Genomic DNA, 23937 nt, shown 5'->3' with positions numbered 1-23937 from the left:
AAGTTATTTGCTTTCAAATTGCATTGTATAATCCAGAATACATATGAAATTCCGCAGGAGATACACAAAATTGGAGGCAGGAAATTTGGGTTTCTTAATTTGGGAGACTTGGGTTGTCTACCTGGCCTAAGAATACTTAATCCATCTAGCAAAAATGGGTGCTTGGAAAAAGCTTCAAACTTGGCCAAACTCCATAATATTGAGCTGTCCAATATCCTCTCAAGAATGGAGAAAGAGCTGAAGGGGTTCAAGTATTCACTCTATGACTTCAATAGTAGTGTGAGGGAGAGGATGGATCATCCCTCCAAATATGGTATGCAATAAATCAAATCATTTATGTATTGATATCCACGTAATTTCTTCCCGTCTATCCAGGCCTTGATCAGTATTGTCAAATGCTCATTTAAAGCGTGCTTAAGCCCTGGAGCTGAGAAAAGCTCCGGGAGGGCGCTACGCCTCGCTTAAGTTGCACTTCAGTGTAAGTGATCACGCCCAACTCTAGTTCTAAAAAGGATAAGCGGTCGCTGCAAATATAATCCGATCTAAAAGTCCGGAGTCGAATCCCACATAGAACTAAAGCTTAGCTATATCTGTTTAATATCACTAAAATGACAAGTTTGAACAATTTTCTAAATTATAAAGATTGAGATTTATATTTCTAACTAATTAACTAGCAAATACTAAAAAACGGTAAAATTATCAACTAACGAGACAAAGGGTTGGAGACTAAATTAAGGAGGTCTAGAGTTATGATTTCCCCAATTGTCGGAATCCTTCTAGCTATGTTCCTTACAATTTTGCCAATGTATTCTCTACTGATCGTGAGCACTTTAGGTGTCGTAATTCTCTCTCAAGCAACTACAATAATTTACTAGACATATTCTCTCGAACTACGCTAGTTGGCTGTCACGACCCAAAAATCCCTCCGAAGGAATCGTGATGGCACCTAGTCTCTAAACTAGGTAAGCCTAACATTAACTGAAATAACATTGACATTTGCCAACTTTAAATTCAATAACTCTTAACAATTTACAATTCCCAAAACCGGTGGTACAAGTCACAAGCCTTTCTAAGAGTAGTTATACAAAATAAGTACATCACTGTTCCGAAACAAAGGGGACAAGTGGAAATAAGTACAATTTAAGGTGACTCCAAGGACTGCGAACGCTGCAACAGGTTTACCTTGAGTCTCCACCGCAACGAACAGTTACTATCGATCAAATACCTGGATCTGTACACAAAAATGTACATAAGTGTAGTATCAGCACAACTGATCTCATGTGATGGTAAGTGCCTAGCCTAACCTCGGCGAAGTAGTGACGAGGCTAGGACCAGACTACCAAATAAACCTGTGCAATATAGCGTACAAAAATAATAGGAAGCAGATAACAATGATGGCAAAAATGATCAACCAGTGATATAAATAGCAGGCAACAAGAACACCATAAATGCTTCTCAACAAAAATAAATAAATACAAGTGCAATAAATTAATCAAGTCCTTCAAATATAAATCTTTCGCCTATAAATCCTTCAAGTAATAATCTCTAAGATATCGTGCCCACATATTTCTGTCTCATATTGCACAACAATATTCTCATATTACTCAGTTCATAGGTTCCATAACCCAATACAATTAAGAATGTTCAAGGAGCCTCATTCACTTAACATAAAGTAGAGTACAGCCCCCAACCCAAATAGGAAATCAACAAGAAAAGATGAAGTTATTTTTAGAAATCATTTGATAAAGAAAATACCCTTTTCAATTAAAGTACAATATCGAATGAATCATTTCCTTTAATACGAGAAATCAATAAATCAAGACATAGAAGGAATTCCCTTTTAAGTAAAGTACAACCTCAAACGGTTTAAGGAAAAATTTAGTTGAGAAATCAATTGAGTTAAAAAAGTAACAATTATTGAAATTTGAAGTATTGAAGATATAAAAAAAAAATAAGGCGAGGTATTGTAAACACTATGGATTCCAACACAAAGGATCACCACAGCAAAGAGATCTAAACAGTTAATACACTTGAATTGTTAATAACAAGTAAACACATCAAACAGAAAGTGCACGACATCACCCTTCGTGCTTTAACACTCTCTCACCAAAACAATACACGACATCACCCTTCGTGTTTTAACACTCTCTCACCAAAACAATACACGACATCACCCTTTGTGCTTTACACTCTTCCTCACCCAAGCCACAAATACAAGGCAAATAGGGTAAGAGAATCTATAACATCGAAATAAAATCCCGGCAACAACAGAAAATCAGTAATTAAACGTAAAGGACAACATAACTCAATTAGAATCAGGAAAAAAATAAGTACAAGTGCACGACATCACCCTTCGTGCTTTTACTCTCGTCCTTACCATAAGAATCAATATAAACTGCATGATATCACCTTTCGTGCTTTTACTCTCAATATAATAGGCACGGAATGGTACATCGTGCGGCACGGCATCACCCTTCGTGCTTTACACTCTTTCTTCACAAATCATACACGGCATCACCCTTCGTGCTTTAACACTCTTCCTCACCCAAACAACAATCACAAGAAATAAGGGCAAGGAAATAAATGAAATCACAATAAAATCCCGGCAAGGGAACAATAGTACAACAATCAAATCCCGGCAAGGGAAACAACATCAAAACAATAACATCCCGGCAATGGAGACAATGTCATGATTCTCTCTCTCCTTTATTCACAACTTGAGCCAATGCTCTACAATGTTCAACAATTCAATTGTCAACTTGAGCCAATGCTCTATAATGTTCAACAATTTTATTCTTAACTAGAATCAATGCTCTACAATGTTCAACAATTCAATTCTCAACTTGAGCCAATGCTCTATAATGTTCAACAATTCAATTGTCAGCTTGAGCCAATGCTCTATAATGTTCAACAATTTTATTCTTAACTAGACCAATGCTCTACAATATTCAACAATTCAATTCTCAACTTGAACCAATGCTCTATAATGTTCAACAATTTTATTCTTAACTAGAGCCAATGCTCTTCAATATTCAACAATTCAATTCTCAATTTGAGCCAATGCTCTATAATGTTCAACAATTCAATTGTCAACTTTAGCCATTGCTCTATAATGTTCAACAATTTTATTCTTAACTAGAGTCATTGCTCTACAATATTCAACAATTCAATTCTCAACTTGAGCCAATGCTCTATAATGTTCAACAATTCAATTGTCAACTTGAGCCAATGCTCTATAATGTTCAACAATTCAATTGTTAACTTGAGCCAATGCTCTATAATGTTCAACAATTTTATTCTTAACTAGAGCCAATGCTCTACAATATTCAACAATTCAATTCTCAACTTGAGCCAATGCTCTATAATGTTCAACAATTCTATTTTTAACTAGAGCTAATGCTCTACAATGTTCAATTAACAATAATACTTCCGCAAGTCATATTCCTAAATAGAAATTATCATATAGAGCATATACAATACGAAACGAAGTCACATTAATCAAAGTATAAGACTCACGGGCATGCTTGACACCAACATATAGATACTCGTCACCATGCCTATACGTCGTAGTCAAATAATAACACATAACAAATAGGACACAACTCCTAATCCCTCAAGCTAAGGTTAGACCAAACACTTACCGCGCTTTGCAACCAATTCAAAATTCCAACAAGCCTTTGCCTCGCGAATTCGTCCGAAGTCTCAAATCTCTTAGATGAAGATCTTGTGATTGAGTTCCTTGATTCTTGAAGATTAATGCAAGATTGGATGATTGGAGTGTTAGGCCTCATCCTTCTCTCTCTAAAATGCTCTCACATCTCTCTAGAGTGCTCAGAAAATCCCCCCAAAATAAACCCCAATCGAGTTAAATAAAATGGGGTTCGGGTCTAAAAAAACTCGTTTTTGTACTGCCGCGGCGCATTGGGCGCCGCGGGCACAGGGCGGCTGTGCAAAATGTGTCTGGAAATGAAATTTCTGACCATTCTGTAATTCCTACAGGCGCGGCGCGCTGTGCGCCGCGTGGGGCGGCGCGGTAGTACAAAGGTTTCCAGTGTTTGGTAATTTGGCCACAACTTCGTGTAGGAGTGTCCAAATGACAAACGGTTTGAAGCGTTGGAAATGAGACTCAAAGAGATTTAATTTGATAGATTGTGCATCACGCAACTCGTTATATACAATGTATATATGCTCGTCCAAATTGAGGTCTTGTGCGTACTCATTTGCAACTTTAGTCTATTATGAAATTTTCCAACTTGGCTTAGACTTAGAACATTCGTTAAACCCCATATCACTTATAATATGCATCGTACACTTATTATCATATCTAATTGATATCCATCATTTTATTAGTCCTCATTTGTATACGAAATAATACAATTAGAACACGTCAACTTTCTAATTTCGCCAAAATGTGCCGAATTGCTCTACGGACTTCAAACTCCAATTCCGAACATGTGCCTAAGTCCGAAATAATCATAAGAAGCTATTGGAACCATCAAATTTCTATTCCGGGGCCGTTTGCACAAAAGTTAAACTCCGGTCAACTCTTTTCGTTAAAGCTTCCAAAACAAGAATATATTGTTCTTTCAATTAAGTCTTGAATAATTCAAAAACCAAAATCGATCGCACGCGCAAGTCATAATACACATAATGAAGCTTCTTGAGGTCTTAAGACGTTGAAAGGGACACTAATTCTTAAACAACAAGTTGGGTCGTTACATTCTCCACCTCTTAAACAAACGTTCATCCTCGAACGTGCTAAAAATTATTCTGAGGTTACCAAATTGATTATTTTACTTTTACACATATGCTCACGGTTGATTCCACGCTACCGCATTCGACATAAGTCCGACAACACTACCTCAATTGAGATTATTTCTTTTATCCATATTTGTAAACTTTAAGACCAAATTTCTTACACTCCGAACATTTTCAAAAGGTCTGATTTTCACATCATCATACGATATTAGTCTCACCTGGCTATAGAAACTCGTGCCTACGCACGCATCAACTTTTTATTAGCGCTTAACAGTTGTTACATCCTCCCGCACTTAGGGTCATTCATCCTCGAATAAGAAGTAGAGTCCGCTCTCAAACACATAATGTAACTTATCTTTTTCTTCGCACATCTTAATGTCCCAAAATTTTCTAACTCCCAAATTTTTCAAAAATTTCGGCAGAGTCTCCCCTGTAATTGGGCCTATCCACCTGCCATAGTAACACCAAAACAACTCCTAACAACATATCCACAACTCAACAAATCACCACAATATATTTATCAATAACACCAATCTCTGCATCACAAGTGTGACAATATTATAAAGATATTTCGACATGAAACACCTCATATGTATGACCTTAACCACATCTCTGGTTTTAATAGTTGTACATAATCGATTACAAAATTGCCAATTAACTTCATGTTAACAAATTCTTGTTTCAAGCTTTCACTTTACTAACAACGTAGCATGACGACCTCATAATTACTTACCCAAATTAATGATTCACAATTTACGCCACCTGGGCACTCATCTTGTTGGCAATAATTACAATACACTTTGGCAAATTATGCACAGAGATATTCATACAAGAATTTTCAAATAAGCCTCATAGGTATGTCTCCCTATAAGTACTATATTACAAATTTTAACTTCACAAAGGGAGAATTTAAACACATAAACTTTTCACCACAAGGACCTCGTCCTTATATAACATCAACCGCAGCTTGTAGCTCGGTTTAAATATTTCACATCATATAAAAGTACGAGGATCTCGTCCTCAACTCCGTACACAAGTAATATGCACATTGTGCTAATTGAAATTTTCCATTTCCTTTCTTTCTTCTTCTAAATAATTTCCATTAAACAAAATCACAACATATAAAGAACCCTCATATCGATAGGGAATATAATTCACAATTGAAATCAATTATTTGGAAATTACATCGAACTTATGAAATGATTAACAAAAGCCGCTTTTAGCCTCACAACTATCTTTAGTGACCAACACATAGTGATAGACATAGCTATCTCCATATAATCTCCCAATAGGAGTATTCACATAAGTAGATTTTAGGATTACAAAGTTCACTCATGAGTGGAGGATAGTAGGAGGACTTGCCTCGATACTCAGAACCGAATCAAGTTAAGAAAATTGTTACTTTATAATAACTCGAGATCGTACTTGCAATGACACCATCTGATGTAGCGACCTCAGCTATACCATAGCAAATAAATCAATGGGTCGGGCCTCCACCTCTTAGGCTCCATCTACCATCTTTTTCCTCCACCCTTAATTGGTAGTGTAAGTAGAGTAATAACTGTAATGGAGTACGTGGCATGTGTGCTCTGATGGAGTAGATTTCTCCCAAGTCTGGGACAATTTCTCATGATGTTCCTAGCATCACCATATTCATAACAACCAATCTGCGGTCCAATTGCTCATACTGAGTCTATACTGGTTAACTAGGATAACCATTGTAGGAATTCTTTACCAGTGGTGCATTAAAAGATGATTGCCCCACGTAAGTGCCCTGATGAACTGGAGCACTATGAGTATTCTGAAATTGTTTCCATTTCCCTGCTGATACTGAAATGTAGAATTAGTAAGGACGCGGGAATATCTCAACTCTCATCATCATCCCGTTCAAATCTTAGCTCTTGATCATATACAAGTTTTGGAAAACCTTTTAATACCACACAAATACATCTCAGGCCAAAATTGGTATAACACACGACCCCGCAATCTGATCGTTGATATTTGACTTCCCCCATTTGGTGCGAAATCATAAGACACATTCCCGATGATCCACGATACTAACCTTCATCGCTCATACGATACCAGTCATAAGACACCTCAAGCCATTTACTTGGCACTTGTCACCCTCATGACAGTCAAACTTACTTCCTCCAGTGTCTCGGCTTGCTAGTAAATACTATTCTCTAAATAAAAATCCCATACAAAACACATAGTCTCTAATACGACTAACTATTTTTTTAGATCTACATCCACCTGTGATGATTAGGCAACCAACTAAACCTTCTTAAGATTTTACTTATCAATCAGGCGTCAAAATCGGATGCACCCCCATGCGCACAACTGAAAGATCTCTCTGCACTTCCATATCATCGATTCTGAACGACACGTGGTAACAATGGGTGAGCAACCCTGGCTCTCTTATAACCCTTTTTACGGTATCACAACCCATTGGCGTATTGCGCAATTCCCTACATGAGTGGATGCAAAAGAACATAAGATATATGCTTCAAGCTGAATAAATGTCGCACGATAAGGAATGAATGAAGTAGAAATTTTTCCAACTAGTTCTGTATCCTCTCGAAGATAAGTACAGACGTCTCCGTACCGATCCGCAAGACTCTACTAAACTCGCTTATGACTTGTAGCACCTATGAACCTAGAGCTATGATACCAACTTGTCACGACCCAAAAATTCCTCCGAAGGAGTCGTGATGGCACCTAGTCTCTAAACTAGGTAAGCCTAACATTAACTGAAATAACATTGACATTTGCCAACTTTAAATTCAATAACTCTTAACAATTTACAATTCTCAAAACCGGTGGTACAAGTCACAAGCCTTTCTAAGAGTAGTTATACAAAATAAGTACATCACTATTCCGAAACAAAGGGGACAAGTGGAAATAAGTACAATTTAAGGTGACTCTGAGGACTGCGAACGTTGCAACAGGTTTACCTTGAGTCTCCACCGCAACGAATAATTACTATCGATCAAATACATGGATCTGTACACAAACATATACAGAAGTGTAGTATCAGTACAACCGACCCCATGTACTGGTAAATGTCTAGCCTAACCTCGGCGAAGTAGTGTTGAGGCTAGGACCAGACTACCAAATAAACCTGTACAATATGGCGTACAAAAACTATAGGAAGCAGATAACAATGATGGCAAAAATGATCAACCAGTGATATAAATAGCAGACAACAAGAACACCATAAATGCTTCTCAATAAAAAAAAATACAAGTGTAATCAATTAATCAAGTCCTTCAAATATAAATCTTTCGCCTATAAATCCTTCAAATAATAATCTCTAAGTTAATATGCTTTTCAATAAATATATTTCTAATATATTTCCTTCAAATAAGTATCTTTCAAATAAGCATCTTTCGAATATAATTCTTTCGAGTAAAGGTCACCTTGTGACGCCTCATTTCATAATCATAGATAATATAGGTCTCAGCCCACTTTCATATTTTCATGGCACCTCGTGCCCACATATTTTTGTCTCATATTGCACAACAATATTCTCATATTACTCAGTTCATAGGTTCCATAACCCAATACAATTAAGAATGTTCAAGGAGCCTCATTCACTTAACATAAAGTAGAGTACAGCCCCCAACCCAAATAGAAAATCAACAAGAAAAGATGAAGTTATTTTTAGAAATCATTTGATAAAGAAAATACCCATTTCAATTAAAGTACAATATCAAATGAATCATTTCCTTTAATACGATAAATCAATAAATCAAGACATAGAAGGAATTTCCTTTTAAGTAAAGTACAACCTCAAACGGTTTAAGGAAAAATTTAGTTGAGAAATCAATTGAGTTAAAAATGTAAAATTTATTGAAATATGAAGTATTGTACATATAAAAAAAATAAGGCGAGTTATTGTAAACACTATGGATTCCAACACAAAGGATCACAACAGTAAAGAGATCTAAATAGTTAATACACTTTAATTGTTAATAACAAGTAAACACATCAAATAGAAAGTGCACGGCATCACCCTTCGTGCTTTAACACTCTCTCACCAAAACAATACACAGCATCACCCTTCGTGTTTTAACACTCTCTTACCAAAATAATACACGGCATCACCCTTCGTGCTTTACACTCTTCCTCACCCAAGCAACAAACACAAGGCAAATAGGGTAAGGGAATCTATAACATCAAAATAAAATCCCGACAACAACAGAAAATCAGTAAATAAATGTAAAGGACAACATAACTCAATTAAAATCAGGAAAAAATCAAGGATAAGTGCACGACATCACCCTTCGTGCTTTTACTCTCATCCTCACCATAAGAATCAATATAAACTGCACGACATCACCCTTTGTGCTTTTACTCTCAATATAATAGGCACGGAATGGTACATCGTGCGGCACGGCATCACCCTTCGTGCTTTACATTCTTTCCTCAAAAATCATACACGACATCACCCTTCGTGCTTTAACACTCTTCCTCACCCAAACAACAATTACAAGAAATAAGGGCAAGAAAATAAATAAAATCACTATAAAATCCCGGCAAGGGAACAATAGTACAACAATCAAATCCCGGCAAGGGAAACAACATCAAAACAATAACATCCCGGCAAGGGAGACAATGTCATGATTCTCTCTCTTCTTTATTCACAACTTGAGCCAATGCTCTACAATGTTTAACAATTCAATTGTCAACTTGAGCCAATGCTCTATAACGTTCAACAATTTTATTCTTAACTAGAGTCAATGCTCTACAATGTTCAACAATTTAATTCTCAACTTGAGTCAATGCTCTATAATGTTCAACAATTCAATTGTCAACTTGAGCCAATGCTCTATAATATTCAACAATTTTATTCTTAGCTAGAGCAAATGCTCTACAATATTCAATAATTCAATTCTCAACTTGAGCCAATGCTCTATAATGTTCAACAATTTTATTCTTAACTAGAGTCAATGCTCTACAATATTCAACAATTCAATTCTCAACTTGAGCTAATGCTCTATAATGTTCAACAATTCAGTTGTCACCTTGAGCCAATGCTCTATAATGTTCAACAATTTTATTCTTAACTAGAGCCAATGCTCTACAATATTCAACAATTCGATTCTCAACTTGAGCCAATGCTCTATAATGTTCAACAATTCAATTGTCAACTTGAGCCAATGCTCTATAATGTTCAACAATTCAATTGTCAACTTGATCCAATGCTTTATAATGTTCAACAATTTTATTCTTAACTAGAGCCAATTTTCTACAATATTCAACAATTCAATTCTCAACTTGAGCCAATGCTCTATAATGTTCAACAATTATATTTTTAACTAGAGCTAATGCTATACAATGTTCAATTAACAATAATACTTCCGCAACTCATATTCCTCAATAGAAATTATCATATAGAGCATATACAAAACGAAACGGAGTCATATTAATCAAAGTATAAGACTCACGGGCATGCTTGACACCAACATATAGATACTCGTCACCATGCCTATACGTCGTAGTCAAATAATAACACATAACAAATAGGACACAACTCCTAATCCCTCAAGCTAAGGTTAGACCAAACACTTACCTCTCTTTGCAACCAATTCAAAATTTCAACAAGCCTTTGCCTCGCGAATTCGTCTGAAGCTTCAAATCTCTTAGATGAAGATCTTGTGATTGAGTTCCTTGATTCTTGAAGATTAATGCAAGATTGGATGATTGGAGTGTTAGGCCTCATCCTTCTCTCTCTAAAATTCTCTCACGTCTCTCTAGAGTGCTCAAAAAATTCCACCAAAATAAACCCCAATCGAGTTAAATAAAATGGGGTTCGGGTCTAAAAACTCGTTTTTGTACTGCCGCGGCACATGGGGCGCCGCGGGGCACAGGTTCGGGCCCTTTGAGTTAGCTTTCCAACCATATATTGTGGAGCCAAAATGGAGTTTTTGAGCAAAAAATTATGTTCATTTTACTAGACAGTGCACAATATGCCTACTCGATTCTTCGTTTTGTTGCTCTATCATTTGTCGATCCCCAAATACGATCCTGGCTTAATTCCTTGGGCGTTTTCTAAGGCTTGAAAGCTCCAAATCACTTGAATTCATTCCATAACATCTATATAGCTTGGAATTACTCCTACAATGCATAAAATACACAATTAGTGCAAAACACTAACGATTAAAATACAAACTCAACTAAATTGCAGTAAATTTGAGTGTAATAAGCGACTAAAATACGTAATTATACCCTATCATCAACACCCCACACTTAAATCATTGCTCTTCCTCGAGCAATCAAACTACACTTTTTTTATAGACACGACCTTTTTAAACAATTCTCCTAACTCATCACACCAAGAGTATTTAAAATAGACTAAGCACAAAAGCGTAACATCTTCACCTCAAGATTTGACTCACAAGTACAACGCATTATTCACAACTCACCCATTTACTCTAACATAGAGGTCACTGGCATTACCTTTTCTTCATGAATCAAGTTCCCTCACACAACAAAAGGGAGTAGTTCCACACAATAAAATTTAGGAACACTTAGGAACTCAAGATAGAAAGTATTCACTAACTCTCAGAAACAATATTCATATGCCACAAAAAATGCACCATAAGCTTGCCCGTAGTGTACTACTCCACTAATCGAGCTCATTCAATCTAGGATCAATTAGGACTTTATTTGGTTGTAATGTAGGCTATGGGATGGGTAGGATACATTTAGATATAAGAGTGACTACACCTCCCTAAGCACTTTAATACATATACTTTGACATTCAAGCCTCATACTTATGTCAAACAAAGACTCCACCTTCACATCAATGTATATTACCCCATTCTTCTTTAAGCACACTTACATCAAGATCCACCACTTATCAAGGAATTTTTTTCACAACAATCCAACTATTTTTTTTTTATTTTTTTTTCAATTCAAGTGTCTCTTACTTTTTCAAAACAGTGCACCTTTCTCCTTATTAGTTCCACTCAAAAGCCAAACCAACCACCCCACACTTTAACCTTTACAAAGTTCATAAACAATTCAAGTGCTCATGAGAGGTTATAATGGTTTAAATAGATGGTTAATTCAAACAAATGGGTAAGGCTTGTAATGTGGTTGCCAAAGAAACAAGATTACAGGCTCAAAGGGGTTAACTACGATACATACAATTAGGTGGGTAAAATATACATATTTGACTCAACAAAGAAACGCCTATATCACTTCCAAGACTGAACAAAACCAGTATTTCGCTTTGTAAACACACAAGGCAAGTTCTAGGCATCAAATGCAATGCACAAAATATAACAAATTCTTACACACACAGGGCACATAACTCACTCAGGATTGCACTCATCAAAACACTCTAGTCAAAGTAGTTAAGCAAATTTAAGGTACTTATACAAGAGTCAAAAACTGAGCCTAAGAGTCACAACCAAAGTACTCACTATTATCAAGGCATAACAAAGTCAAGAGATATTGCTTCATTTCAAAACACAACACAATGGCTCCTATTCCTAAAAAAAAAACTAACTACACCTGATTCAAATAAAACCTTTGGAAAAGAACCGCGACACAAAGAAAAATCAAGGGGGAATTGCTACACTACCTAACAAAAGAAACTCTTTTTATTTTATTTTTTTCTTTAGACTTAAATCCCTCAAGAAAATTGTCTAATAGATCCATCGTCGGGAAAAGTCCAATCTTTTCTATTAAAAAAAATTATTCAATTAAACTAACACAACTAAAATAGCATAGAAAGTCACCCAGACAATCTCCTCACCTCATACTTAAAATTGTGCATTGTCCCCAATGCACACCATAACTAATAAAAGGTAAAAGAGACTCCATGTTAGGCCAAAGGCCGAAGCACTAACAGCTCATGGGGTACTCATACTTCTCCCAAGTTTGGTCCTTCGTGCGGGTACCTCACACTTAGTTCCAACCATTTGGTTTGCTGTTGCATCCTTCCAATACCTTTGCTTTCCATGCTCCTAGAAAATAAAAAATTGACACTACAAAAGTAATACAATTAAAAATAAATAAATAAATAAATAAATAAAATAAAGCAATAAAGTTGGGTTGCCTCCCAACAAGAGATTGATACGTCGCGCGCACGACGCGAATCACTTTTTGCCTCCACCTCGAGCTTATGAATTGAACCCCCAATTTGGCATCAAGTTTTCGGCTATGCTCCAGGGGTGGAGGAACAAATCTAATTGGCCCAAGAAACCGTTGTACTATTCTACACTTCTTGGCTTTTAGATGAGGTATATAATCCTGTCTTTCTGGCAAGAAAAATTCCAGAATGTAGGCACCTTGTTCCTCATTCCTTGACTTCTCAATCAGCTCGGATGACTCTATTTCCATATCGTCATCCAAGCACAATGTAGAAAAATGTTTGGAGTGAGGACCAATGCGCTCACACACATGAACTTTAGGACTTTCAGCATCCTCAACATCAATGATACTAGAGTCAACAAAATTTGTATCCTCAATGTCCTTGGCTGACTCTAGTCTCACTTCTTCAACATTGACATCCTCAAATTGTAGTTGGCTAGGTTGTTGATGTTCTACTCTGACCTCCCCAGTTAACACCTCAAATTCATTCTCTTCTTGGCTACTATCATCAATATTGGCTTGTTGAGCATTAAAAGCTCCAACCACTTGACTCAATTGAGCCTCCAACTTGTGAATAGTTGCCTCTTGCCTTTCTATCTGCAATTGTTTTTCATTATTTTGTTTCAGAAGGCACTTTAACATATCCTTGATCTCCTTTAGGTCTACATCCTCAGGTTCTTTGTTCCTGTTAACTTCACAAGAAAAGGTAGAACCATCATAGCAAGGGGTTGGGGGAAGATAAGAAATATAAGCACAACCATAAAAGTGACCATTTTTACCACCACACACATCAAACATATTTCGTAAATAAGATTGAGTTGGTGCACATAACTCGCTCTCAGGAACGTTTTGAAAATTTTGTCATGGGTGGTTTCCTTCACAATATGTATGGAGATCAATAGTAGAATTATCTACACCTAAATTCCCATAATTCCAAGATGTCATATTTCTCAAATCAACAATTATAAAACAAATACAAAAAAAAGTTCAAACTTGAACCCTAGCAATATATACAGCTACAACTACACCGTTAGCTCCCCGGCAACGGCGCCAAAATTTGATCACGCCCAACTCTAGTCCTAAAAAGGATAAGCGGTCGCTGCAAATATAATCGGGTCTAAAAGTTCGGAGTCGAATCCCACAGAGAACTAAGGCTTAGTTATATCTGTTTAATATCACTAAAAAGACAAGTTTGAACAATTTTCTAAATTATAAAGATTGAGATTTATATTTCTAACTAATTAACTAGCAAATACTAGAAAACGGTAAAATTATCAACTAACTAGACAAAAGGTTAGAGACTAAATTAAGGAGGTCTAGAGTTATGATTTTCCCAATTATCGGAATCCTTCTAGCTATGTTTCCTACAATTTTGCCAATGTATTCTCTACTGATCGTGGGCACTTTAGGTGCCGTAATTCTCTCTCGAGCAACTACAACAATTTACTAGACATATTCTCTCAAACTACGCTAGTTGGCTTTATCTAACCTCTTATTATGACCACGTCAAGGCTTTGTTATTTCTAAACCTACCTTTAAACCCACGGTATTGATTTCTCACATATGTTAGGAGTGACGTTGTTCAACAACCACCTAAATATGTATCCTTTTCTCAAGCAACACATAATAAATAGGTACAGTCAATCGATGGCCATTCAATCAACAACAATAAATACATAGTTGAACAAGTAGAAAATCCAACGGCTCAATTATATAAAAATATAACAAGAATTTATCCTACAAAAGGTTCTATCAAAATCCTAGATAACAAATTAGTTATTCATAATAGTATGTAAAACTACAATACTAAAAGTCATAACCACAATGAAAAAAATAGGAAGAGGAAGGAAAAACTCGTAGAAGAATTCTCCGCCTTGCTCCTATTGTGTCTCTACTTCCTTAGGTCGAATCTGTGTCAAAAATTGGTCTCCTCTCCTCCTTAGGTCTAAATTATGTCAAAAGTGTGTCCTCCCCCTTAAAAATACCGTTTTTCCATGTATATATATACCAAGTAGGGTCGGACCCAAACAATTATACCTTCTCCTATGCGAAAAAGGACAAGTTTTCAGGCCTGGATGGCCGCGGTCGCGGTCGGGGCGCGGCACGGACGTGGTATTTGGCAAGTATACTATTTTAGCCCGCCTCAGGTCCGCGGTCGCGGTTTTGACCGAGTTTTTCACCCTGTTTCGTTTGGAATTTGGAAAAATATAAAACATGAAAGTTGTATCTCTTTGAGTTAGCTTTCCAACCATATATTGTTGAGCCCAAATAGAGTTCTGAAAAAAAAAGTTATGTTCATTTTACTAGATAGTGCGCAATATGCCTACTCGATTCTTCGTTTTGTTGCTCTATCATCTGTCGATCCCCGAATACGATCCCGACTTAATTTCTTGGGCTTTTACTCATACTTCAAAGCTCCAAATCACTTGAATTCATTCCATAACATCTATATAGCTCGGAATCACTCATACAAGGCATAAAATACACAATTAGTGCAAAACACTAACGATTAAAATGCAAACTTAACTAAAGTACAGTAAATTTGAGTGTAATAAGCGACTAAAATACGTAATTATAGCCTACCATCAGTAAGCAAGGCACTAAGTCGCGCGCCTCATTGCCCATATGTCATATTTTGAACCGTTCGATACTAAACAACAAATATCAATGACATATAAGTATATTAATTATTAAGAAAAATATTATAAATGAATTTGTTATCCTTTTCTTGAATTACATATATTTATTTATTTATTTTTCCTTCATTGGGTTTATTTTTTCTTCCTAAAGCCACACTTAAATTGTGCTTTGTGCTTAAAGCCCCAAAAGATCTGAAGCACTTTTTAGAGCTTTTGCCTTTGATGACACTGGTCTTAATGGGCAGAGTTACCTAGTACCTGTTACTGGTGGTAGCTAGCGGGTATCGTAGTAAATTAGTCGAGGCATTCACAAACTGAATTTAAATCGGTAGCGAATTTATAATGTTAGAAATGGATTCAATTGAACGCCTTTTTAAGATTTAGATCATACATATATGCGTGAACCAAAAAAATAGTCCACATATTATATGTTTTGAACTCATGTTTTCAAAGAGTTCATAGTTTGAACCCATAAAAATTAAATTTTGAATTCGCCCCTGTATCAAACAGTGACATAACAATTGTTGCAGGTCTCAAAGAAGGAAAAAGAGCATGCTGTGGGAGGGGGCAATATAGAGGCATATTTAGCTGTGGAGGAAAAAGGCCAGTAGGACATGAATTTGAGCTATGTGAAAATCCAAGTATGCATGTATTTTGGGACTCCTATCATCAAACAGAAACTATTTACCAGCAAATGGCAGCTGAAATGTGGAATGGGCCTTCTAATTTCAAGTCTCTCTTTCAATGCTTGTAAAGTTTTAGTTCAATGATAGTGATGTTTTCTTGCAAAAGGTTCAACTACAACATTATTTACAAACTAACTTGGAAATACATTCTTCTAAGATACTTCATCTGCTTAACAAACAACAAATTTAGCTTAGCATCGGATTTGCGGGTTCGGTTGAACACAGTATTTTGGTCTAAACCATGTATTTGTCTTAAAAAATTTATTTTATATTGTTAATTTAAAACTCAGTAACATAAATGAACTAGAATCCCGAACCAACAAATTTCAAATCCTGACTTAGCCTCTGTTTAGCTAGACTACGCGGAACAATATTAAGATTTAGATATATATATATATATATATATATATATATATATATATATATATATATAATTTTCAAGTGGACATTTGCCAAATATTTATGACGCCCATGACAGAGGGTGGGGCAAGCAACGTTACATAGTATGTCCTGATAACTATGCGGGGGGCGGGGGAGGGGGGATTCAATAACTTAAATGGCAACTTTCCATACAACAATCCAAGTCCAAACAGGACTTTACTTGGGTTGCACACTGGGCCATAGTTAAAGTTGAATAGTGATCCAGGAATGGTTGAGGCGAAAACTCAATTTTCTTCTGTTTCCTTACTTACACTTTCCTCTTAGTTTTTCTCTTGGTATTTTTACCTATATGTACAAAATTATAAATCTAATTATTTACTATTAGGGAAGTTTCCATTTAATTACTTAACATAACTTAGTTACTATTGTATACAAAGTAAAAACAATTCCTGAAACTTAGAATGAAAAATTAGTGTTGAAGCAGAGCAAGAACAAAAAAAGGTTTATTCTTCCTTTCATCTTTTATAGATACAAGAACTGATTATATCTCCAAATGCAAATCATAAAATTTTGAAGCCTTCACCCAAACTTCCACAAAAATGAAGGACATTTCAAGGAGAAACCATCTTTGGAGAATTTCTTCCAACCCTACCAGGAAAATCACAATCACAAACATGCAACAAACTACTTAAGAAAAGAAGATCTAATGTTATCAAAGAGTTAAGTTTTATGCTGCATAAAAAAAAAAAATTTGAAGCTTTGAATTCGATAATCAGATTTTCTGAAATAGTTATTGTTTGTGTTTTCTTTTTGGGTAATAAAATACTTTTATTCAAACAACAACCAGTGCAGGATTACAACTAGAGAAAAGCCTAGATAACATATTACCTATTCAGCTATTCTGTCCCTTTCAAAAGCAGAAATAACAGAGTAGATAATTAAAATGCCAAAAACGTCCAAACTACATTCATTCTTAGCTAACTAAACGTCCAAAAACTCAATGGTGCACTTGGGTTAAGATTGAGTTATTTATCAAAAAGAATATGGATCGCTTCTCACTTAAAATAATTTTTTCTCTTTTTTTTAGTGGTGCATCCATATACAAAAAATTCTATATCTCGCTCTGTCGTACCAAAGATTGATAGAGTCTATTTTAGTAGAAATGGCGTGGGATAACCACTTTTTAACATGGTATTTAGTTTTTATCCAGTATATTTGATGCTGAGCAAAAATAGCCACTGCTCTATTAAAATTAATACGAAAAGACGTTTTTACCCTTTCTTCATGAGCGTTGTATAAATATTAAGGACATGGTGTCCTTAACATTTACACTGCACACACGAAATTAAGGATGCCATGTCCTTAATATTTACACTGTACACACGAAGTTAAGGACGCCATGTCCTTAATATTTACATTGTACACATGAAGTTAAGAACGCTATGTTCTTAATAGTTATACTGCACATATGAAATTAAGGACATAATGTCCTAAAGTTTAATAAAGGAAAATGCAATTTCATAGATGGTTCTTTTAGTGATGGCCCGAAAGCCACAAACAATTGCAACAAAAGAAATAGACCTGATAAATTTGAAGTTTTAATTCTCATGAATCCAACAAAGGAGAATGCAGAGAACAACAGAAAAAAAAAAAAAGCATGAGGAACAGACGAAGATATACAATCATACAAACAAGCCCAGTAGAAAGATACTCAAAGTTTGTTTTCCCTTATAAATGGAACTGAACAGATTTCTTGAATTACACAATTCATATTCTATAGCTACCGTTATAGAAGTTCCTCTAAAAATTTGAAGATTTAGGATATCATGTCCTTAATATTTACACATCATTCATGAAGTTAAGGATATCATGTCCTTAATATTTACATAATACTCATATCTAGCATAGGGTATTTTTGTTCGTGTGGGTAAAAATTTATTAAGCACTAACTAAAGAGTAAAGACATCTCTAATTAGTAGCTAACTGTGCACTTCCCCCTCTATTTTATTATGAATAACTTTCGGGAGGTTATAGATTTGCATAGAGCTGTTAATATGGGCTGGGCTGGGCTAGATTAGCCCAGCTCGGCCCACGTGGGCTTTAGCAATTGACGGGCTGGGCTGGGCTAGCCACCAGGGCCTTATAATAATCAGCCCACCCCAACTCTATGTGGGTCGCGGGCCTACACGGATCGGCCCATCATTTTTTAAAATATAATTTTATATTTTTTCTTTAAGTTCTAACCTAAAAAAGATAAATATTTAAAAGTTAAAAAATATCTTATTGGAAAAATTTCGCAAAACTTAATAACTTTTTATATTGTTCCAATATATCACAATAAACACTAAAAATATAAAAGTCAAAACTCAAAACAAACTATTCAAGAGAATGTCCATAACGCTTATGGGATATCCAACACATCATCTTCATCAAACATATTTGAATTCGCTTGTGACAAGGTTGTCTTAACATCTTTACTTTCATCTACATCTACAATTCATATGCAATATTAATTACTTAAATATTAAGAATAATAAAATTTTAAAAACTAATAATATTCAAATTCACATAAAAAATATTACCAGTTTGAGTTTGGTAAAAGTCGTACAACCAATTTCGAGTAGTAATAAGTGTTTGCACATTTTCATGATGGATGCAATTTTTGTACTTTGTCAGAACACACCCACTAATGCTAAATGTTGATTCCGATGCTACAGTGATAATAGGAATACTAAGTACATCACGCACCATAACTGAAAGATCGGGATATTTTCTAGGATGGTCCTTCCTAGGGATGTACATAGGTCGGGTTGATTCGGATTTTATAATTATCAAACCAAACCAATTGTGTCGGGTTATTAAATCTAAAGACCAAACCAAACCAATAAAACTCAGGTTTTTCACTCTCGATTTTTCTATGGTTTTCTCAGGTTATTCGGGTTTTTTTCCCCGATAAAATCTTCGTAGAACAAAACATACAAATTGTGCTCAAAATATTTCTTTAATCCTAGTAAAATATAACTATATAAAGTATTTTCCAAGAAAATAATACAAAATATGAGATGTGTCATGGCATTATTCTAAAATATTCAACTATAAAGACAATAAAATTATGTAATATAAATATTGCTAATTAAAAAGCCATAATAAAAATAAACATAATCTAAAAATACTAAGTCATGCTAAAATAAGCAGACTAATAAGGGAGTATTAATTACATGACTAAACGCTAAAGAAAAAAATAAAAATAGGTTATGCATTTTTATCTAAATTATTGCAAAACAAAAAAATAGATATTCAATACATTCTTGTTCGTAGTATTGAATTGAATGTCTTTTGTTAGCAATAATATTGATTTAATTTTGGTTTGGGCCTTTGTTAGCATTATTTAATTTACTAATGTTAATGGCTATAAAACTTATTGGAACATTCAAAAGTTCTAAGTCCAACCTTGAAATAATACCTTAAAAGATAAAATTATGAATTTTTTAAAGAAATATTTATAAATGACATCACAATAAGTATATTTATATATTAAATATATCTAAAATTTCTATATATGTAATGTCGGGTTGGTTTGGTTTCGGTTTGACTTTCTTTAGTTAAAACCAAACCAAACCAAGTATGGTCGGTTTTTTTTTTCTAATGCTAAACCAAATCAAATCAAACCATAACCGGATTTTTTTTCTCGGTTTGACTCGGATTATCGGGTTGGTGCGGTTTGTCGGTTTCCTTTATACACCCCTAGTCCTTCCAATAAATAACAACATCCATTTCTTGAAACTTCTTAAGATCAAACTTTAGTTCTTCTAAGCAAAGATCCAATTTTGACTTTCCATCGCTAGAGACAGTATACTTTTTATATTTTACATGTTTTAAATAAATATTTTTATTAGGCCCACGGGCCGGTCCAGCCCACCTTCAAGCTTCGTCAAGCCTCATTTGCAACGGGCTTACTTTGGACGGGCTTAAAACTTTGTTTTTAACTTAGCTCCATAAATTCTAGCCCAGTTCTACTAAATTATGGGCTGGACTAGACTGGTCCAACGGGCCAAATCCATATTTACGGCTCTAGATTTGCATAACGCGACTAGAGATGGCTGCTATGGTGGCTTTAATAAGAGTAGAACGTCTCTCTATATTTAAGAATTTTGTCTTCCACCCCTTAAGCCTACTATTAAGGAGGTCAATGATAAATAGGAAGTTTTTTTTAGAAGGTCTTGACCTAGTCATGGGGAATCCAAGATATGTGAAAATTATTAATATGCCTCACGTAGAGGCAATTGCTATAATTATGTCAATTAGCGTTTTGGCTCTTTCCAAACTTGTTTTTAATTTTATGATTCTACCTCTTTTTTTTATACATGGGAGATTTACTTTTACACGTAGAGATGTCTTTTACACATAAAAGATCTAAAAAGACCATTTTCTTACATTTAAAAGTGTAAAGGGGCATGATGTACAAATAACACTATCTCCAGGGATGTGTTGTTGCAAATTAACAATTTCGAATTTATTAAAGTTAGTTTTTTGATTTGAGACAACACAATTTATTGAGTGTGTCAATTAGCGAATTGCAACTCTTTCGATTAACATCCAAAAGTAGGATGCGATCATCCGCAAAGAAGAGGTGTAAAATACCCCTCGAAGGCTTAAAGAATTTGTATTGAAGCCACTAATGATTATTGTGGTAGATGTAGCAGAAATAAAGAATTGGATGTTGTTGTAAATAACTGAAAATATTCTTTGAAGTTTATATCTCAATTTCTTAAGGAATTTGGTAAAATTAGAATTAGTATTGGTTGAAATTTCATATTGAAACTGGAAGAGGAAGATATAAATAAGTTGTATGCAAATTGTATAGTTGACCGGAATACAAAAAGAAAATTATATGCCAGTTGTATGTTTTGATCGAATTCTATACAATAAAAAATTGTATATAAGTTATATACTCCTATATGTTATATGTTTTGAACGGATTTAAATATATATTTTATAAAAGAAATCTACCTACTTTTTAAAAATCCAAATGCCAAGCTAAAGAAGATAAATATTATCCTTTTTTTATATACTCTTTTCAATTTTCCTTCCTTTACATTGTTTGTTTCTCCAGTTCCCCGTCAAATCTTGATGTTAAAATATCCAAAGCCTCTCCTCTTAAATTTCCCTCGCTTTTTGGATCATATACTCATTGAATTTTACTTACTATAAAAATAAATTTATATAAAAATATTGCCATGTTAAAAAATGTAAATTGTGTGTGAATTGTTCAGAAAATACAATTGACCGCAAGGTCAAAATTTAGAGGTCATAGCATGCCACTCGTTACTTCAGTGCGCCACTCTGTAAATTACACATCAAAAGATTTAAACAAATTACCATATAAAAGAATTCAACTTTCCGTATTTTAAATAAATGCGTTTTCGAGGTCAGAGGTGGCATAACACAAAAGACAAATTCGTGTGGGCCTAGGTCCAAAAGGGACAATACATGTCATGGTTTTAGGTCGTGACAAATATTGTATCAGAGCCGATCTCCCTCAGTACGATGGTGGAGCAAACCTCAACAGCCAACTGAGTCAGGCGAATCGCACATATTTGACAAGGTAGTGGAGCAAACCTCAATGAGGATGCTGAGTCTCAAGGGGGAGGGGTGAATGTGATGTCCATGATGGAGGGCAGGATAATGAGGACAGGTCAAGCAGGACTAGCAGACTTTTAGACAGGCAAGCTTCTGAAGAAGAGGTGCACATGTTTCCTTAGGCAAATCTCACGTCGAAATAGGAGAGAAAAGTGAAGAGCTTTATAAGGCATGTCACAGGTTCACATAGTACGTGTATTTTTGGGGCTCGATATGGCGTAGCCCAAAAAATAAATTCGTACGGATCTAGACCCAAAGTGAATAATATGTGCCGAGAACTTAGATTGTGACAAATATTAATCAAAAAATTCAAATGAAACAGAGTGGCAGAAAGTCCTCTCGAATTGTAAGGAGAGGCATTTACCCCGTATATGTTTTTCTGATTCATTTGAATGTTTTGTTGTAGCCTTTTGATGGAATTACACAATGAAATATTTTAAGATAGAGAGACAAAGTACTAACGTGGCAAGTGCGTAACATAACCTAACATTGAAACTTTGAGCTTTCAAATACTTTACTATCACAAAAATAGTTTGGTGATCTTATCATATTAGTAATTAAAGTTTAGTAATTGTACGTGAAATCAACCTATTGTAATAGTAAAAGCACTAATATCTTTTGTTTTAAATGGACTACTCGTTAAAATTTTATTAATAAATACATTAAATGCTTTGCACAAGAATGAAGCAGGACATCAACATTGCCCACTAAAAATAATGCGAAGTAGGCGAGAATCCTGTTTACATAAATATAATAGGAGTATATGAATTAATCCAAAATAATAAGCGTTACCTTTTATTGATCTTCTTCGCCTTTCTTCAAAGTGGGATCCTAAATGACATTGGACGTCAACTAAATATCCAAATTAAGTTGTTTTCTCATTCGATTAACTTTCTCGAATAATATGATTTTCATTAAGATCACATGCATCAAATCTACTCATCAAAAGGTCCAAGTTAATTCGGTTGCTAATATCCTCAATTTGCTGTTTAACAATTTCACTTTCCTCTTGAGAATCAACAATATTAGCAGTACCCACTTGATTAATTACTTACTCATTAATCACGATAACTAATTAATTACTTGCTCATTAGTCACGATAACTATTGGAATTAAACCAAAAAGGCTTGAAAAAGACATGTTAACAGGAGCACTAAGTAACTTTTCCAAATTCTTCTTCATAAAATAAAGAACATATAATTTTGAAATTACACCTTGATATTTATCTTCAAATCTTGCTAAAATAATGCTATTTTACACTTTTCGTCTTTATTTTTTCTTCTGGGCCATTTTCAAAATTTTGAGGCGATTGAATACGGGTGTAAGAGAAAATTATTCCAAATAAAGCATTTATATTGTAAGAGATCATTCATAGCTTTACTTTTAATTTTTTGACTGTATTGTCGCGACCCAAAATTCCACCAGATCTGTAATGACGTCTAACTCCGTTTGCTAGATAAGCCAACAATAAATATGTAAAAATAAACTTCAACAACAATAAGAAATAGTCTTAACTGTGAAATAGCATAAATAACTGAAGTGCAAATGACAATACAACTAAAACCACCCAAAATCTGGTATCACCGAGTGCATGAACTCTATGAAGTACTAAATATAAAGTCTGAATAAAATACAACCCAACTATGCCTTATAAAAAGGACTAAGCGATCGTTGCAAATATAATCCGATTTACAAGTCCGAAGTCGAATCCCACAGAGAACTAAGGC

General features: G+C 34.8%; 1 protein-coding gene across 1 annotated transcript in view; it reads left to right on the top strand.

Moving 5' to 3' along the window:
• The window catches only part of LOC104219071 (GDSL esterase/lipase 5-like), a 34075-nt gene extending 17692 nt beyond the window's left edge, over nt 1-16383 (top strand). The window contains exons 4-5 of the mRNA XM_070160487.1: nt 58-313; nt 16034-16383. Of these exons, the coding sequence (XP_070016588.1) occupies nt 58-313; nt 16034-16257 (480 nt within the window). The 3' untranslated portion in view covers nt 16258-16383. The remainder of the gene's footprint in view (nt 1-57; nt 314-16033) is intronic.
• Nucleotides 16384-23937: the final 7554 nt, after the last annotated feature.

Source organism: Nicotiana sylvestris, chromosome 10 (genome assembly GCF_000393655.2).
Source record: "Nicotiana sylvestris chromosome 10, ASM39365v2, whole genome shotgun sequence".
NCBI lineage: Eukaryota > Viridiplantae > Streptophyta > Magnoliopsida > Solanales > Solanaceae > Nicotiana > Nicotiana sylvestris.
Note: the sequence above shows the minus strand (reverse complement) of the source record. Positions and strands in the feature narration are given on the sequence as shown.